General features: G+C 43.7%; 1 protein-coding gene across 2 annotated transcripts in view; it reads left to right on the forward strand.

Moving 5' to 3' along the window:
* The window catches only part of farp2 (FERM, RhoGEF and pleckstrin domain protein 2), a 119,217-nt gene extending 102,191 nt beyond the window's left edge, over positions 1 to 17,026 (forward strand). For both annotated transcript variants that reach the window (XM_084308859.1, XM_084308860.1), the window contains exons 25-27: positions 4,059 to 4,166; positions 4,986 to 5,137; positions 14,230 to 17,026. In XM_084308859.1, coding sequence (XP_084164985.1) covers positions 4,059 to 4,166; positions 4,986 to 5,137; positions 14,230 to 14,323 — 354 coding nt within the window. In that variant the 3' untranslated portion in view covers positions 14,324 to 17,026. The remainder of the gene's footprint in view (positions 1 to 4,058; positions 4,167 to 4,985; positions 5,138 to 14,229) is intronic.
* Positions 17,027 to 17,240: the final 214 nt, after the last annotated feature.

The raw sequence follows: 17,240 nt of genomic DNA on the forward strand, positions 1-17,240 counted from the left end.
CTGCACCTTCTGTCTCTCTGTCTCTCTCTCTGCACCTTCTCTCTGTCTCTCTCTGCACCTTCTCTCTCTGTCTCTCTCTCTGCACCTTCTCTCTGTCTCTCTCTGCACCTTCTCTCTGTCTCTCTCTGCACCTTCTCTCTCTGTCTCTCTCTGCACCTTCTCTCTGTGTCTCTCTCTGCACCTTCTCTCTGTGTCTCTCTCTGCACCTTCTGTCTCTCTCTCTGCACCTTCTCTCTGTCTCTCTGCACCTTCTCTCTCTCTCTGCACCTTCTCTCTGTCTCTCTCTGTCTCTCTCTGCACCTTCTCTCTGTCTCTCTGCACCTTCTCTCTCTCTCTCTCTGTCTCTCTGTATCTCTGCACCTTCTGTCTCTCTGCACCTTCTGTCTCTCTGTCTCTCTGCACCTTCTGTCTCTCTGTCTCTCTGCACCTTCTGTCTCTCTCTGTCTCTCTGCACCTTCTCTCTGTGTCTCTCTGCACCTTCTGTCTCTCTGTGTCTCTCTGCACCTTCTGTGTCTCTCTGTCTCTCTGCACCTTCTGTCTCTCTGTGTCTCTCTGCACCTTATGTCTCTCTCTGTCTCTCTGCACCTTCTGTCTCTCTGTCTCTCTGTACCTTCTGTCTCTCTGTGTCTCTCTGCACCTTCTGTCTCTCTGCACCTTCTGTCTCTCTGTGTCTCTGCACCTTCTGTCTCTCTGTGTCTCTGCACCTTCTGTCTCTCTGTGTCTCTCTGCACCTTCTGTCACTCTCTGTCTCTCTGCACATTCTGTCTCTCTCTGTCTCTCTGCACCTTCTGTCTGTCTCTCTGCACCTTCTGTCTCTCTGTGTCTCTGCACCTTCTGTCTCTCTGTGTCTCTCTGCATCTTCTGTCTCTCTCTGTCTCTCTGCACCTTCTGTCTCTCTGTGTCTCTCTGCACCTTCTGTCTCTCTGTGTCTCTCTGTACCTTCTGTCTCTGTGTCTCTCTGCACCTTCTGTCTCTCTGTCTCTCTGCACCTTCTGTCTCTCTCTGTCTCTCTGCACCTTCTGTCTCTCTCTGTCTCTCTGCACCTTCTGTCTCTCTGTGTCTCTCTGCACCTTCTGTCTCTCTCTGTCTCTCTGCACCTTCTGTCTCTCTGTGTCTCTCTGCACCTTCTGTCTCTCTCTGCACCTTCTGTCTCTCTCTGTCTCTCTGCACCTTCTGTCTCTCTGTGTCTCTCTGCACCTTCTGTGTCTCTCTGCACCTTCTGTCTCTCTGTGTCTCTCTGCACCTTCTGTGTCTCTCTGCACCTTCTGTCTCTCTGTGTCTCTCTGCACCTTCTGTCTCTCTGTGTCTCTCTGCACCTTCTGTCTCTCTGTGTCTCTCTGCACCTTCTGTCTCTCTCTGTCTCTCTGCACCTTCTGTCTCTCTCTGTCTCTCTGCACCTTCTGTCTCTCTGTGTCTCTCTGCACGCGGGTGTGAAGTCTTCTGCTCTCCAGCCGCCTCACCAGAACTCCCCCCGCGTTATCTCCTGGGTCACCAGGCCCAGAGGCCCAATACTATCACACACGTTTGCTGGTACCGAAACCAGAACCTCTCTCTCACCGATTACCTGCTCATGAACCAGGTACCAGAACCTCTCTCTCTCTCACTGATTACCTGCTCAAGAACCATGTCTGTCTGTCTGTCTGTCTGTCTGTGTGTCTCTCTCTCTCGCTCTCTCGCTCTCTCTCTCTGATTACCTGCACCTCCAGGTAATTTCACTAGAAATTAGGACAATAAGAAAATACAATAATTATTTTATCAGAGGTTTAATTCACCCCACTGTTATCGCCCTAACTACAGTGTAGACCAGTGGTGCCCAACCAGTCGATCGCGATCGACAGGTAGATCGCAGGCTGATTTCAAGTAGATCTCGATTAATAAAATGCGATTATAAAAAAAATATATATATATATTATTATTATTTTTTTTTGCTAAATCAACTCTGCCTCTCCTTGTTAACTACAACAAGCAATGCTGTTTGTTATTTAAGATGAGGTCGGACTCGGCACTGACAGATTTGTGTTCATTATGCTGCTTTTATAAAGCCTCAAATGACTGCTTACAATATACAATTTTGGCTGGTAGCTCTCGGCTAGGTGGTAAATTAAAAAGTAGATCTTGGTTCAAAAAAGGTTGGGCACCCCTGGTGTAGACCGTTATGGGATTCTGTAGTGAGGCATGCCTAACAAAACTAGCTTGGTTGGGGGTCCCAGGGGGGTGAGGGGGGGGGGGGGGATATTTCCAGATGGCTGGTCTGTGGCCTCATTTGTATCTATTATGGGGATCCTTCCTGTGAAAACAGATTCACCACCACTAACACATTAACACCCAACAAACCTCATCTAATTGGATTAGATGAGATTATACTTGATTGTCAGATTTCTTCTCAGAAATCTTGCTCTGCATCGCAGGCCATCGTACATTTTAAGATACAGGGGTGAAAGACGCACAATAAAACAGTACAATACATAACAACAACCCACCGCTTTACACATAACCCACCACTTGCACACAGCAACATGCAAACAATCACCAATTTTCATCGTCATCCAAAACATTCCATTACATCTCTTGTAACCGTTAAGTGTTTCCTCTCCTCATCAGAACCTGCTCTGTGTTTCCTCTCCTCATCAGAACCTGCTCTGTTTCCTCTCCTCATCAAAACCTCCTCTGTTTCCTCTCCTCATCAGAACCTGCTCTGTGTTTCCTCTCCTCATCAGAACCTGCTCTGTTTCCTCTCCTCATCAAAACCTCCTCTGTTTCCTCTCCTCATCAGAACCTGCTCTGTGTTTCCTCTCCTCATCAGAACCTTCTCTGTTTCCTCTCCTCATCAAAACCTCCTCTGTTTCCTCTCCTCATCAGAACCTGCTCTGTGTTTCCTCTCCTCATCAGAACCTTCTCTGTTTCCTCTCCTCATCAAAACCTCCTCTGTTTCCTCTCCTCATCAGAACCTGCTCTGTGTTTCCTCTCCTCATCAGAACCTTCTCTGTTTCCTCTCCTCATCAGAACCTGCTCTGTGTTTCCTCTCCTCATCAGAACCTTCTCTGTTTCCTCTCATCAGAACCTGCTCCGTTTCCTCTCCTCATCAGAACCTGCTCTGTGTTTCCTCTCCTCATCAGAACCTGCTCTGTTTCCTCTCCTCATCAAAACCTCCTCTGTTTCCTCTCCTCATCAGAACCTGCTCTGTGTTTCCTCTCCTCATCAGAACCTTCTCTGTTTCCTCTCCTCATCAAAACCTCCTCTGTTTCCTCTCCTCATCAGAACCTGCTCTGTGTTTCCTCTCCTCATCAGAACCTTCTCTGTTTCCTCTCCTCATCAAAACCTCCTCTGTTTCCTCTCCTCATCAGAACCTGCTCTGTGTTTCCTCTCCTCATCAGAACCTTCTCTGTTTCCTCTCCTCATCAGAACCTGCTCTGTTTCCTCTCCTCATCAGAACCTTCTCTGTTTCCTCTCATCAGAACCTGCTCCGTTTCCTCTCCTCATCAGAACCTGCTCTGTTTCCTCTCCTCATCAGAACCTGCTGTGTTTCCTCTCCTCATCAGAACCTTCTCTGTTTCCTCTCCTCATCAGAACCTGCTCTGTTTCCTCTCCTCATCAGAACCTGCTCTGTTTCCTCTCCTCATCAGAACCTGCTCTGTTTCCTCTCCTCATCAGAACCTTCTCTGTTTCCTCTCCTCATCAGAACCTTCTCTGTTTCCTCTCCTCATCAGAACCTTCTCTGTTTCCTCTCCTCATCAGAACCTGCTCTGTTTCCTCTCCTCATCAGAACCTGCTCTGTTTCCTCTCCTCATCAGAACCTGCTCTGTTTCCTCTCCTCATCAGAACCTGCTCCGTTTCCTCTCCTCATCAGAACCTGCTCTGTTTCCTCTCCTCATCAGAACCTGCTCTGTTTCCTCTCCTCATCAGAACCTGCTCTCAGTGTTTCCTCTCCTCATCAGAACCTGCTCTCTCTGTTTCTTCTCATCATTCTGATGCTCTCTCTGTGTTTCTTCTCCTCTTCAGAACCTGCTCTGTGTTTCTTCTCATCAGAACCTGCTCTCAGTGTTTTCTCTCCTCCTCAGAACCAACTCTCTGGGTACCTGCTTAGGAAGTTCAAGAACAGCAACGGCTGGCAGAAGCTCTGGGTGGTCTTCACCAACTTCTGCTTGTTCTTCTACAAGACTCACCAGGTACGACCTCACCGACCTCCTGAGACTCACAATATTCAATTAAATTAATTGGGCCTCATTCATGAAATGTTCTTACGAGCAGATTTGTTTTTACACACTATAGGAGTTTTGTTTAGCCCTCAATGTAGTCTTACTGACAGGAAGCAAAGCCTGATGGCTATTTGTAACTCCTTGTCCCTGATGTATTGTGTACCTCTTGTAACTGGCAACCCAGACTTGCAAAGACATTCATGCTACAAGAGTTACACAATTAGGTGTCAGGGGCAAGGATTTACAACTAACCATCATGCTTCCTGTGTAATTTATTTAATTTAACCTTTATTTAACCAGGCAGGTCAATTAAGAACAAATTCTTATTCACAATGACAGCCTGGGACAAAGTCTGCAGAACAGACAAATTACATTTAAAAGGCTGGGTGATGGTTGCAACAACTCTGCGATAGAGTCCATAAAAGTAGTGAGGGGAGTCAATTTGTAAGACTATATTGAGGGCAAAAAAAACCTCATGGTGTGTAATTTATGTGTAAGAACATTCCATGAATGAGGTTTTTGTTTTATAAGTAGAATGGGAAATGGGAAGTTCTCTACCATTTGCATTACTGACACTGGGGGGGGGGGCAGAGTAGGGGAGATGAAGGGAGGGAGTATCTCATTCTCCGGGGATGCTGGTCTTAACCACTAAACCATCTCTTGGGGCGCCACAGTCTCGACCCATTTTATTATCCTTACTGTGTTGACGGAAAATAGTCATTCAAAACATGTAAATAAAAGGCATTCAACCGAGTCGGTGCTAAAATTGTCCTCCCTTTGTCCCCCCAGGACGACTTCCCGCTGGCCAGTCTCCCGTTGCTAGGCTACACGGTCAGCACCCCGGGGGAGTCGGACAGTATTCACAAGGAGTACGTCTTCAAGCTGCAGTTCAAGTCCCATGTTTACTTCTTCCGGGCCGAGAGCGAGTACACGTTTGAAAGGTACAGGGAATATATATATGACTCTTCTGTACCATTTTTATTTTACTACAACAATCTCCAGGACATTGTTTCAAAGCTACTTCTCACATTCCGGCTTCGAGATCATGTGGTAACGGTGTGGTGCTTTTAGAAATGTCTCTTGTCATTGTATTATAGCATGGTAGCAATCCCTAATGGGACTATGGATGAGAGTACGGTTTATTTACTTCATATCCTGTTGCTGGTTGCAAGGAAGATGATTACCTCATCTGTGTTCAGACCCACCTTGCATCTGTGGTTAGAGAAACTAAGGAATCTGTACTTAATGGGGAAAAAATAACTATGTAAAGATGGATATTTCTCATGCCAGATGGTTCAGGTAATTTATTTTGGATAATCAATATTTTATGGTGATGCATGTTGTAACTGAGGGGTACAATTCCCTGACTGTATTGTTAGATATGATACTTACTACCACTACCTCTTGTACATTAGACTCTGGCCACCCAGTACTAGGTATAAATAATTATGATAAACACTCCCACCTGATGAAACGGATCCAACACAAATGTACCAAGTCGAAAGTCTGCGTTTAATAATAATACATAGCAAAAGGTATGTACAACGATCACTTAATTACATTTATGATTTGAAATAGTATGCACTTTTATGGCAAATGAGTATTCGTAGGTAGATTAATATCGAATGTCCAATCTCTGATTGCGCAGGAAGCAAATATACAACCTGGAATATTTAGGGAACAATAGCAATGATACTTGAATGATTATATAGCTGGATACACTAGGGGAAGGTTCCGACTGCTTGTAGGACAGCTGGAGGGGGGGGGGTAGAGTCTGGCTGTATCCCGTCTGGCCGAGGGTATCCTGGGAGAGCCCACAGTCGTGCGACCCGGTGCCCAGCGATCCTCGATCCACAGATGAAAGCAGTTGGACTCTCTGTGGCCGGCGTCCTCCGGTCCACGATGGAGAGACGTGAGGCGACCTCGTCGTGTAGAGCGTCTTCTCACCTGTCGTCCTCTCCGGGGGGGGTATTTCCAACACACCGCAGTGTTGGCCTTTATCCATAGAATAATCAAAGTACTCAAAGCATAATCCAAGCCGGGGAAGGCTAGCCGTCGTCGGTAGAATAATCCAATATACAGGTCCACTCGCTCTTTGGCCTGGAGCTCCTCGGGTGCAGCTTCACGTGGGGTCAACCACCCTGGATAAGCGTCCAGCTGATGCCCGAAACGATGGGGGTGCTGATTACTATAGAACTCTTACCGCACGAGGCACTACATATGAATAGACTATTATTAGCTTAATAGAATACGTCCAACTCGACGATATAGTGCCAAATATGACTATTCAAATATTAATATACACGATGTCTCAATGCCGATACTGGGCCGAATTGGCCTTACTGCCCACACGTGGTTCGCGGGGAGGCTTTTGCGTCTGTCACTCTGTTGGAGGGTAAGGAACTGGACTAAAAGAAAGCTCTACTTTAATAGCGCAGTATATATACGCACTATGAACAAATAGTACCATTAGTGGTGCGGTAGACATATTCCTACGCGGAACTAGGACTTGTCCATACATGTTGAGCGGTACGATTGAACTTGGTCTGAGGGGTATGGCGACCTGGCACCAAGGTCTCGTCCAATGGTAGAATGGAGACTATTATGGGATGTTCAGTAGACTAGAAGGGATATTCAATGCATATTGTACAAGGAATATACAAGGGATATCAGGGGATATACAAATACAATTAAATATATATATATAATAAATATATATATTCGGTTTAATCTGATCCTTCAGAACACATGTGCCTAATTATTTGTATACTATTATGCATATACTATTATTTTGTCTAATTATTGTTTTTTTTCTTGTTAATCTCTTTGTGTGGATGAACTTAACACTTTCTTCGCCAGGCTTATGTACATCATTATACCCCTCTCTGCCAGCTCTATTTGTCTATGGAGAAGTTCCCCTTCTTTGCAGGGCTATAACTTTTTAAATTGTATTGCTAAATTGACATTACTATGGCCCATTCAACGTAAATTATCTATCGTTCAGGACGTAGGAACGTTATACTTTTTCATTCACATATTCCTACTAAAATACGGTCTAAAGTATAAATATGTTTTTATCGTTTTCTGCAGCTTTCTCCAGAACGTGATTTATAGCCCTAAATGCATTATATTGATGATCAAATACAGTTTGATAGCGATCTGCGTGAGATAAAAAATTTCAAATGGACGTGCTTCTAGAAGTTACTACTTATCATCTGATGTTGACCGGATGGGGGGGGGGGGTCATTTATAATTCCGTGGCCAACGTTAGATGATTCATCTAGTGTGGGTGATATGATCATTAGAGCAGTTTATATCAAACACGGTAAAAAGAAACGCTGAATCTTACCCCAGTCTCCTCGGGCCGTTGGGCGATGAGCGTGGAGCAAAAATATTCCTATTATGGGATGTAGAAATATGCGATCCATCTCCAGGTTGTATAATAGTATATACGTCCAAATCATGTTGTTTATCGAGTTATTGGTAACGGATTGCTATCCATTGTGTCTAGCTCGAGTCCCGGGACTATTAGCGAGTGATCGGACCGAATTGGAATGAGCACCAGCTTCCGTTTCCTGTTTCCGGTTTGGGCGATCCGCCGATTGGCCACCAGATGGCGCTCTTGAACCGTTGGAGAGTTGAGAGGGGATCAACAGTAGATCTCAAGTCTCCGGGGGAGAAATATGATTGTGATCACAGATTTTTGAAATATTGATCTCAATGACGTGTTACATCGTCATTGGCAGAATTAGCATGGCAGGGAATGACGAGTTTAGGCGTCTCTGGCAGAGAAAGTGTTAATGAGAATTTAATGACATACTGTATACTTCTAACTTGGGGTATTTGAAGGGGCACTTCACACACAAAAACCAATGCTGATTTATTTTGCACATCAACCTTTATTTATTCTCAAAATTACAATTGAGGTCACCCTCATTTTCAATGTAGTCAAGACTTTACAGACATTTCAATGCACACATTTCTACAATATAACAATAATAAATATTAATAACTATCTACATAGTACTCTCAGTCCAGAGTGCACCACAGCAATTAGTATAAAAATTAACATAGGCATAAAATCAGCACACAAATTGACAAAATAAAAAAATTGCATACATTTCAGACATAAGAATAGGTATAAAAGACAAAAAAAAGTAGTGCAATGTAAACGTGCAGATTTAAGAATAGGCATAAAATAAGTACAATAGTACAATGACGCTCGAAGGCATGTGACCCCCCCCCCCCCCCCCCCGGAACAGTCAGTCCCCCGAAAACCTTACACATCAATCCCTACCACATCCCCATCCAAGACACCCCCCCCCAATAAAGCACGCCATGACCGAAGGAAAACGCAAACAGCCTTGCACGCCACTCACACCGCCATGCACGGCGATGGGAATGCCAACCCCGCTCCATCTACCCCGGCGCTCCCGCCACCACGAGGAAAACCAGCGAATACATAATCTCACACACATCCAAAAACTACACAGTTGTACATTGTTAACACATTGGTCGCCAAAATCGCTATTCAGCGTTATTGCCCGCCATGCTTTGACCGCCAAGATCGCTGTACAGGGTTTTTGAGATCAATATTTCATTTTTTCGCCATGGCATTCATAATTCCTCCACCCAACCCCCAATTCCCTAGCGCAGGGGTGGCCAACCAGTCAGAGACTAAGAGCCACAAAAATTACTGTGGTACCACAAAGAGCCACACCATATACCAGCGTTTCTCAACCTTTTTTTTCAGTCACGGCACCCTTCATGTGTTTATAGGTCTCACCCTCTGGCCTCTGAAGTTGCTAATGTCTTTTTTATTTGGGCCTCACAGGGTTAAAAGTACCCTGTGAGACCCACGGTTGCAAAATTACAAAATCACTTTTAGCCATTTAAAAAAATAATGTTTTATTTAAAAAATGTTAAGCACATGTATAGTCAATTGGTCCTGTTGTTCAGCCTCACAATGCTATTTGATAGTAAATGTGTTTATATGTCCCACCCTCTGGCCTCTGAAGTTGCTAATGTCTTTTTAATTTGGGCCTCACAGGGTTAACCTCTTAAGCCCGAGATATACAGTAAAAGTGTATATTTTTAGCATTACGTTTGTATACCAATTATTTTAACTGTTAGTGAAATATAAGATTATAGAAATCTCAGGGTATTGAGTCGGAAACCGGCGCATATTGACGGGAGGAAGTGGCACAGCCAAAAGTGAGTGTAGTCTTTTGAAGGAAGAGACTCGGGGCTTTCGAATTTCGAAAAAACTACCCTACCCAGCTCACACCAGCCCGTCAATCATCTGACTTCTGGATTTACTTTTTTATTTCTCTTATTTTTTGGGATTATCTCCCACAAACCTGAATGTTATTGCCATAAAACAGAACGCAGTTAGTTTCTCTACCTTTCTGTGAACGTCTTGTAAAAAAAGGGTGTTGCAATACGATGAAAAATGGTGGAGAAATGTACATTATAAAAAAGATGGCAGAATTCAGTACTGTATCTACAAAACCTTCTGTTTAATCATCTTCCCTTTATTCATTTGCTTAGATTTTTCAGGTCTGGTCAATTTTAGCATGGTGTTATTCACAGTCAAAGATAATCTTTTTTCTTTTTTTAAATATAATTTATATTCTCCTTTGGTTCATTACAATTTACTCAAGCCTAGTAACAGACACACTATTTCTGACACTGGGCCCTAGATTCAGATACCAAGAACATGCAAATGGACCATTTAATTTTTTAAATGTTTATTCTATGTCCTTATGGAATGAGTGACGTAAAAAAAGAAAAATAATAAAGTAAAAAAAAAAATTTGGGTGGAAGAGCCGCACATTGGCGGGCAAAGAGCCGCATGCGGCTCACGAGCCGCGGGTTGGCCACCCCTGCCCTAGCGGGACCCTAGATGGGACTGCAACGGCTCAATACCGCTGCCTGGTGGATGGTCGGGCGAGTTACACTCGCAAAAACCGGAAGTGTCATCGGTGCATCGAGGAAATTCCTCCGGCAGTCACATCTCGCTACGGGACTCCTGACAGACACTATAGTACATATGGATCGCTTTCTAAACTTAATAATCTATATGATTTCGGCGTTTATTGCGCCATACAAACCGGAAATGGACCTAGGCGATCAGCGTCGAATAATTGGGATCTTTCACCGCCAGTCTCATCGGCCCACGGTAAGAGAACAGTAACGTTATTTTCAGCCCTATTGTTTATTCATTTCACTGCAAAATCCGAGGACTTGACATGGACCACACACATTGACAGTGTTGTGAAGAAGGCACGACAACGCCTCTACTTCCTCAGGCGCCTAAGGAAGTTCCAAGTCAGTCAGAAGATCCTTAAGAACTTCTACTCATGTACAATAGAGAGCATCTTGACCGGCAACATCACCTCCTGGTTTGGGAATAGCACTGCACAAGACCGAAGCAGACTACAAAGAGTGACACGTTCAGCCGAACGCACAATTGGAGGGGGGCTCCCCACCCTCCAGAACATTTACAACAAGCGTTGCAAGGGCAAGGCTAAGAGAATCATTAAAGACTCCAGTCACCCGAACAACTGCCTCTTTGAACTGCTGCGGTCAGGCAAGCGATACCGGAGTCTCAAGGCGAGCACAGAAAGACTCAGAAGAAGCTTCTATCCCCAGGCCATCAGGCTGCTAAACGAACAATGAATGAACACTACACAACAACAACCACCATAGATCCTCCCCTACACAACAACAACCACCAAACGCACATAGCACACACATCCACACGCACACACTCACTTTAAACAAACACACTGTAGCACCCACTTCACACACTTTATAGCACACACCCACTTTAAACAAACACACTGTAGCACCCACTCCCCACACTTTATATTTATTGATGAAGGATTGCACTACAACTCGTACACCTTACTGTAAATTGTACCTAAATTGTACCTCATCCCATTTCTGCTTTGCACTATATAGTACTGTACATTAGTACACTGCATAGTATTGTATATTATATGGTAACTCAGAACATTGTACATATGTCTATACCGAACACTGTGACCTCATTTTCTTCTTCTAAACTACATGCTATACTATGTTATTTGATACTATCTTGTCTAGCACAGTCTCTGGAGCGTAACAGTAAGAAGCATTTTGTATGAAAGTATTCTGTACTTCTGTATGACAACTATTAAAGAAACTTGAAACTTGAAACTTGAAACCATCTGATCAATATATCACCCATACTACATAAAGTTCAAGTTCAAGTTCTTTACGTTACTGATGAGCAAGGAATTATAAACGACCCCCCCCCAACCCTTTCCTCCACGCATGATGAAGCATAATGTATACCGATCATATACATTTGAATTTTTTAATATAGCGTGTATGGGAAAGAAACGACAATCGATAATCTAGTATATGCGTTTGGGCCTATAACTAGCATTTTTGGAATTACAGCAGAAAAGATTAAAAACATATTTATATTCTCGAAGGTATTAACACAACAATGTATGAATGAAAAAGTATAACGTTCCCACATCCTGAACAATAGATAATCGATGTTGAATGGGCCATAGTAATGTCAATATAGCAATCAAATTAAAAAAGTTATAGCCCCGCAAAGAAGGTAAACATCTCCATAGGCTTTTAATGGTGGCAGAGAGGGGTATAAGATGGGCACAACCCCCGGCGGTCAATGTGTTAATTTAGTTGGACAATTATAGTGATGTCATCAGGGACACTGAATCCATGTAGATGAAAACATAGCAATACTTTGTCTTATAGAGACTGCTACCTTATCATTTCATTGAGCTGTAATTTAGTCCAATTTCACATGGTTGTAGTTGAGACTTGGGGCAACATTTGGATGCAAAAACCTCGCTGTTGGCTCCTATTTAAGAGGAATAGCCATTTGAATGAAATGCCATTTTGACATTGTTCATAGTCCATCACTAACTAACGAGTTCATTTCTACATACTGTAGTTTGTGCACTATTACGCGCTAAACATAGGCCCTTTCCAAAATAATCCATTCCAAAATAATCCAGTCTTTTTTCATAGATCGCAAGATATGGCGCGCTATATGCAATATCGTTCTGGTTGCTGTTGTTCTGGGGGGGGGGAGTGTGATCCACTCCTAGGCGGAAACAGCCGGAGTGGATCACAAGACAAGTGATATCCCCAGTTCCCAGTTCAAAAGGTAGGCGATACTGCCACCTGGTGAGATTCGATCGTCATTGCAATTCCAACGTAGGCAGATGAGCCAGGGAGACCAAGGGCGCTCCGGCTGAGTGTATAGAACGGGGATCAAAGGAAAAGGATCTAAACCAGAGAATTATCGGGTATGGCGCTCAACGCATGGCGGCGAAACCCGAATTTTCTCTGGTTTAGCGCAGGAAATGTTAACACTCATTTATTGCCTCAACATTGGGGAATCCTCAGATCTGGAATTTTGAGCCCCAGCCTGCCTTGTTTATGTTACCGATTTCCCACCATTTTATAACCGTATTTAAAGGGCTCTAGTGGGCTAATCTTTTAAGCTAGGTACTGGTGTCATATGGAACTAAACATTGTAAGTAATCCAAAGGTACCAGCCATGTCATGCTAGCTTACTGGCCATTTTCAATGGGGTTCCATGACTTCACCGTAAGGTATCTGAATGAGATGGGGCTAAATAGAACCACACAAGACCTTTACAGCCAGGCTGATTGCCATGCTACTCACATGCTGAATTAGGCCAAAACCAAACAATATAACATGTTGAGTTAATAAAAGGCTGTCTAGGTCAGTGGTTCCCAAAGTGGGGGTCGCGAGCCGCCGCGGGGGGGTCGCTAGATGATTTCCCAATTTAAAAAAAAAAATTAAATGTTTAGTCAGGCCACTGAACTTAGAAGCAGGCCAGGCCAGTGTTTCTAGTTGCAGCGGCGCAATAGTTAGATAACCTAGGTGGGGAACAACCAGGAGATCACTGCAACTCACACAAGTTGGAGAACTATCTCTCTCTCTCTCTCTCTTGCTCACACACGCACACAAAGGGAGCCACATGTGATTGGTGGAGACGGGTGGTTGTTGCTAATTGACACATGCTAGCCTGTAATAATCCCCCCCCCAGAAAAATCTACTTTGCATTTGATATATTGCAAATATATGCCATCACACACACTGGCATTTAAAGGGTTAGAATTATAAAATTAATATGTGGTGTTATGATCAGGGCTGAAGTTGAATAAAATATTGTATTATTTTCAATCTGACATTACAAAAAAACTGAAAATCCATCAAAATCAGTGTTGTTGCTAATCATATTTATTTTGATTTTTTTTTTTTTGCGTTTTATCGCTTTATTTCTACTGGGCTGTCCAGTAGGGAGAAACAGAGGAGGAATGGGAGACAGAGTGGGGGGAAGACATTCGGCAAATAACGACGGGTTCGGGAGTCGAACCCGGGTCGGCCGTGTCGCGGCTGAGCGCGCTATGTGGTTCGCCACTGGGGCGCCCTTGCTAGCCTGTTTTTTAACAATAATTTGTGATGCCATCACAAACACTGGCATTTAAAGGGTACAAATAAAAAGATTCCTGCACCAGAATGCAGGAAATTAAGTCTTTGTAACAAAAAATTTCCTGGTGGGGGACCCCCGGACCCCCCGCTTAAAAAGTGGCCTGACTGGGGCTATATTTCGCACTATATTTCCTGGCCTGAATGATTTCCCCAGTCCGGCCCTGGTTAAAAGCCTCCTATACTTAATAGTGTTTGTGCATTTGAACGATTGCATGTTTCAACCATACATTTCCATTTTGTTTTTACCTCCTATAATAGTGGGGGTTGCGGCTCTCTGACACCGTTATTTCGGGGGTCGCGGCCTGAGAACCTTGGGAACCCCTGGTCTAGGTGACTGGTGAAGGGCAGGTCGGTGTACTTAGAACTCTGGTGAATCCTGTCCCCTCAGACGGCTTGAGGTTCAGAATCCTGGTGATGGTCGGAGCCCACAGGGCAGTTGATGAGAAAGTGTGTGTGATTGTGATGCCTGGTCTCCCCTCTGCAGATGGATGGAGGTTATCAAGAGTGCAGCCAGCGCCACTGGCCGGATGACCCTTCTCATACCCAAAGGCCCCGCGGCAGAGATCAACGGAAACTGAACCGGGAGCGTTTTGGAGCTGGAGGCTGGGCCTCGCAGAGACTTTTCACAAAGACAACTGGTCTTTTCTCTCCCCCCCCCCCCCCCCCCCTCCCCCTTGTCTCTTTGTTTTTTTAAACGTGACACCCATATCTGGGATTTTGGACGATAATTATCCCCAGACGAGTAGAGACTGGAAAATACTGGGCAGGTTTCATAACATTTCATGAATCTTCTCCCTCCTGTGGATTCTATTATAATGGTCTGTACATTTCTATTTTTTAATAATCATTGGTGTAAAGAATTAACTTTTATTCCAGTGTATACGATGTAGATGGGAGGATGTACCGCAGGGTGGTCATAAACGTTTTTTTATTTTAATTTTTAGCTTATGGATATAGCGTTCACATAGAATGATATTAGGGGGCTACTACAATAACAGGACCAACTCAAGAGCGTATTAATTTTAACAGGGCTCGAGCTCAGTAATCACTCTGAATGGGTTTTACAGTATTAATGAAAGACTTCCTTCTCCTCAGCAGACCGTGAGCGCCGGGTATATTGAAAGGCAGAGAGGTGTGATAGGATTGGGAGGATGCTGACTGAAGGCGCCTCAATGGGTGGCAATGTTAGTGAAGGTACAATGTAGCTTCTACCTTCGTCTTCGCTTTGAAGAAGCTAGAGGGAGAGGAAGAGGGTAAAATGAATGAGAGCGGAGGGTTTATGGAATGTCGCAATGTGTTTGGGAGTCCAAGTACTCTCTTGTCAGCTTTCAGAAGATGTATGGAAGGGATTTTTTTATTGAAGAGGTTATGTCTACGTAATGATGACGAAGTATTCCAAGGGGTCACTTCACCAAAAACTCCCACACACATCCAATAACAGTTTTGCACACGTTCATTTAGTTTCACAAATTGAGTTATTGGGAGTAAATGAGTTAGAATATGGCCACCAGTGATGTCATCGGAGAACATTGAATCCTTGTGTTAATTACAGTTCCATGAAATGATAAGGTAGCAGCTCATTTCATGGAGCTGAACACAAGGATTCAATGTCCCTGATGACATCACTGGTGGCCATATTTACTCTCAACAATTGTCAAACTAAATGTATGTGTGATGTATGTGTTCAATTATGTGCAAAATAAATGGGAATTATTTTTGGTGATGGGTCCCTTTTAATCATGGTTGTAAGTAAATTTTTTTTGTTCTTGCTTGTGGCAGAAAAAACAGGCTTTAACCGGTTTAGAGAATATACCTGTGATGAAGAGTAGTGTATAAGCAGTGTTTTTTTCCCAAAACAATTTGTCAAGTTGTTCTATGGCCAGTCCTACTTTATTCTTGTTTATTTGCCCGTTGAGGAAAGGAAGGTAGAACCAGGGTTCCACAGAGCAGGACTGTTACGTGAATCGGCTAACGATGACGACAAAAACGAATCATATGATTATTAGTATGGACCTTTAATGTCCTAACTTAAGCGATGTATTAATTGCTAAAAAATAAATAAGATAACTTAAAAGACCCAGAAGAGAATGGGATCAGGATTGGTCCCAGGGATCAAGCTGCTGTTCTGAACCTTTTCTTTTCTTTTGGTACGGACTGTCAATCTCGAGACCAGCCCTCTTTTCCTTGATCTTCCGATCGCAACTGTTGCTTGAAGCAGTTGTGATTGGGGGGGGGTCAAGAAAAAGGGGCAGGGCTTGAGATGGGTCAGTTATCGCTTATTGTATACAAACGTGTCTGGCCGAGCAGACTTGCAGAGGTCGCCAACGTGGTGTTCGTCGGCCGCCAGGTCTGCAGCGGCGATGGCGTAAAGGGGCGTGACTATGCATTTGTGATGTAATGTGATTTTAGGATCAAGAAAATAGGGGCGCAGCTTGCGATTCTGAAGGCTGAGCAGCCCTTCAGCGGTCCTATGGAGCTGTGGTCTGTATGGTTGAAGTGCACCTCATTGTACGTAACTTCATGATGTACTGATGTGAGCTGATCTGTGCATCAGTCCTGATGTGCGAGTCGACCCTGATATCTGTTCGATGCTACACTCACTCTTGTAATGTTTCTTTTAGAAATCATTTAATTGAATTTTTTTATTCTTTTTTTTTTATTTTTTACATAGGGACGACGACTTGGCAAAATACTATGCAGCGTTTACTCTAGTACCTGGCGAATGGTTGTAGACTCTTTAATACGGCGAAGCTGAAGAACATATCTGAAATGAGTTGCGTTTATATTTGTGTTTGGATGATTCATAACGTCTTGCTGTGTGTGTAGGACTGTATTAAACCATGGGAGCTCGGTGATCACAGATCAAAGGGAGGTACGACTATAAATCTGAGCTGACTGTCACCAAAACGACCTTCCTCCATCACTCAGTGCACTACGTGAGACCATGGTAACGTTATTATTTTGTAAATCTTTCAATTGGAATTTGTACCTTCTCTGTATGTGTTTTGTAGAGGAGCCAGTGGTGCCCCCCCCCCCCTCTGTACGAGAGGCGCTACGCGGTTTAGAATCAAATGGTCCTCCCGTTCTATTTATTGTGTAGCATGCCGTCTGGCCCGTGCTCCCCCTGTGTAGTCATGTTATCGCATCGAAAGCTTAACAAATAAAAGGAAACTTTTGGATCTTAGGTTTCTTGGCCTTCATGCTGACTTCCAGTATCAAATTGTACTGCGTGTTTGGGGCTCGCAGAAGGAATATTTTACTGCCATTGTACTTGTATGATGTGTGACAAATAAAGACTTTAACTTTGAAAACGACGAGGGAGATTCATTGAGGGAATCGATGGGTGGTTTTGACAAACATTCTAAAGGGATTACATTTGATTTTCTGTCAGCTATTGGTATCATAGTAAAATATCCGAGATCCCATAGCTCGAAAGTTGTAGACCCAAGTTGTAATTCATCATAATTCTCACCTAAAATGTTGAAAATCTTATGA

Source organism: Notolepis coatsorum (assembly GCF_963971535.1).
Source record: "Notolepis coatsorum genome assembly, chromosome: 2".
NCBI lineage: Eukaryota > Metazoa > Chordata > Actinopteri > Aulopiformes > Paralepididae > Notolepis > Notolepis coatsorum.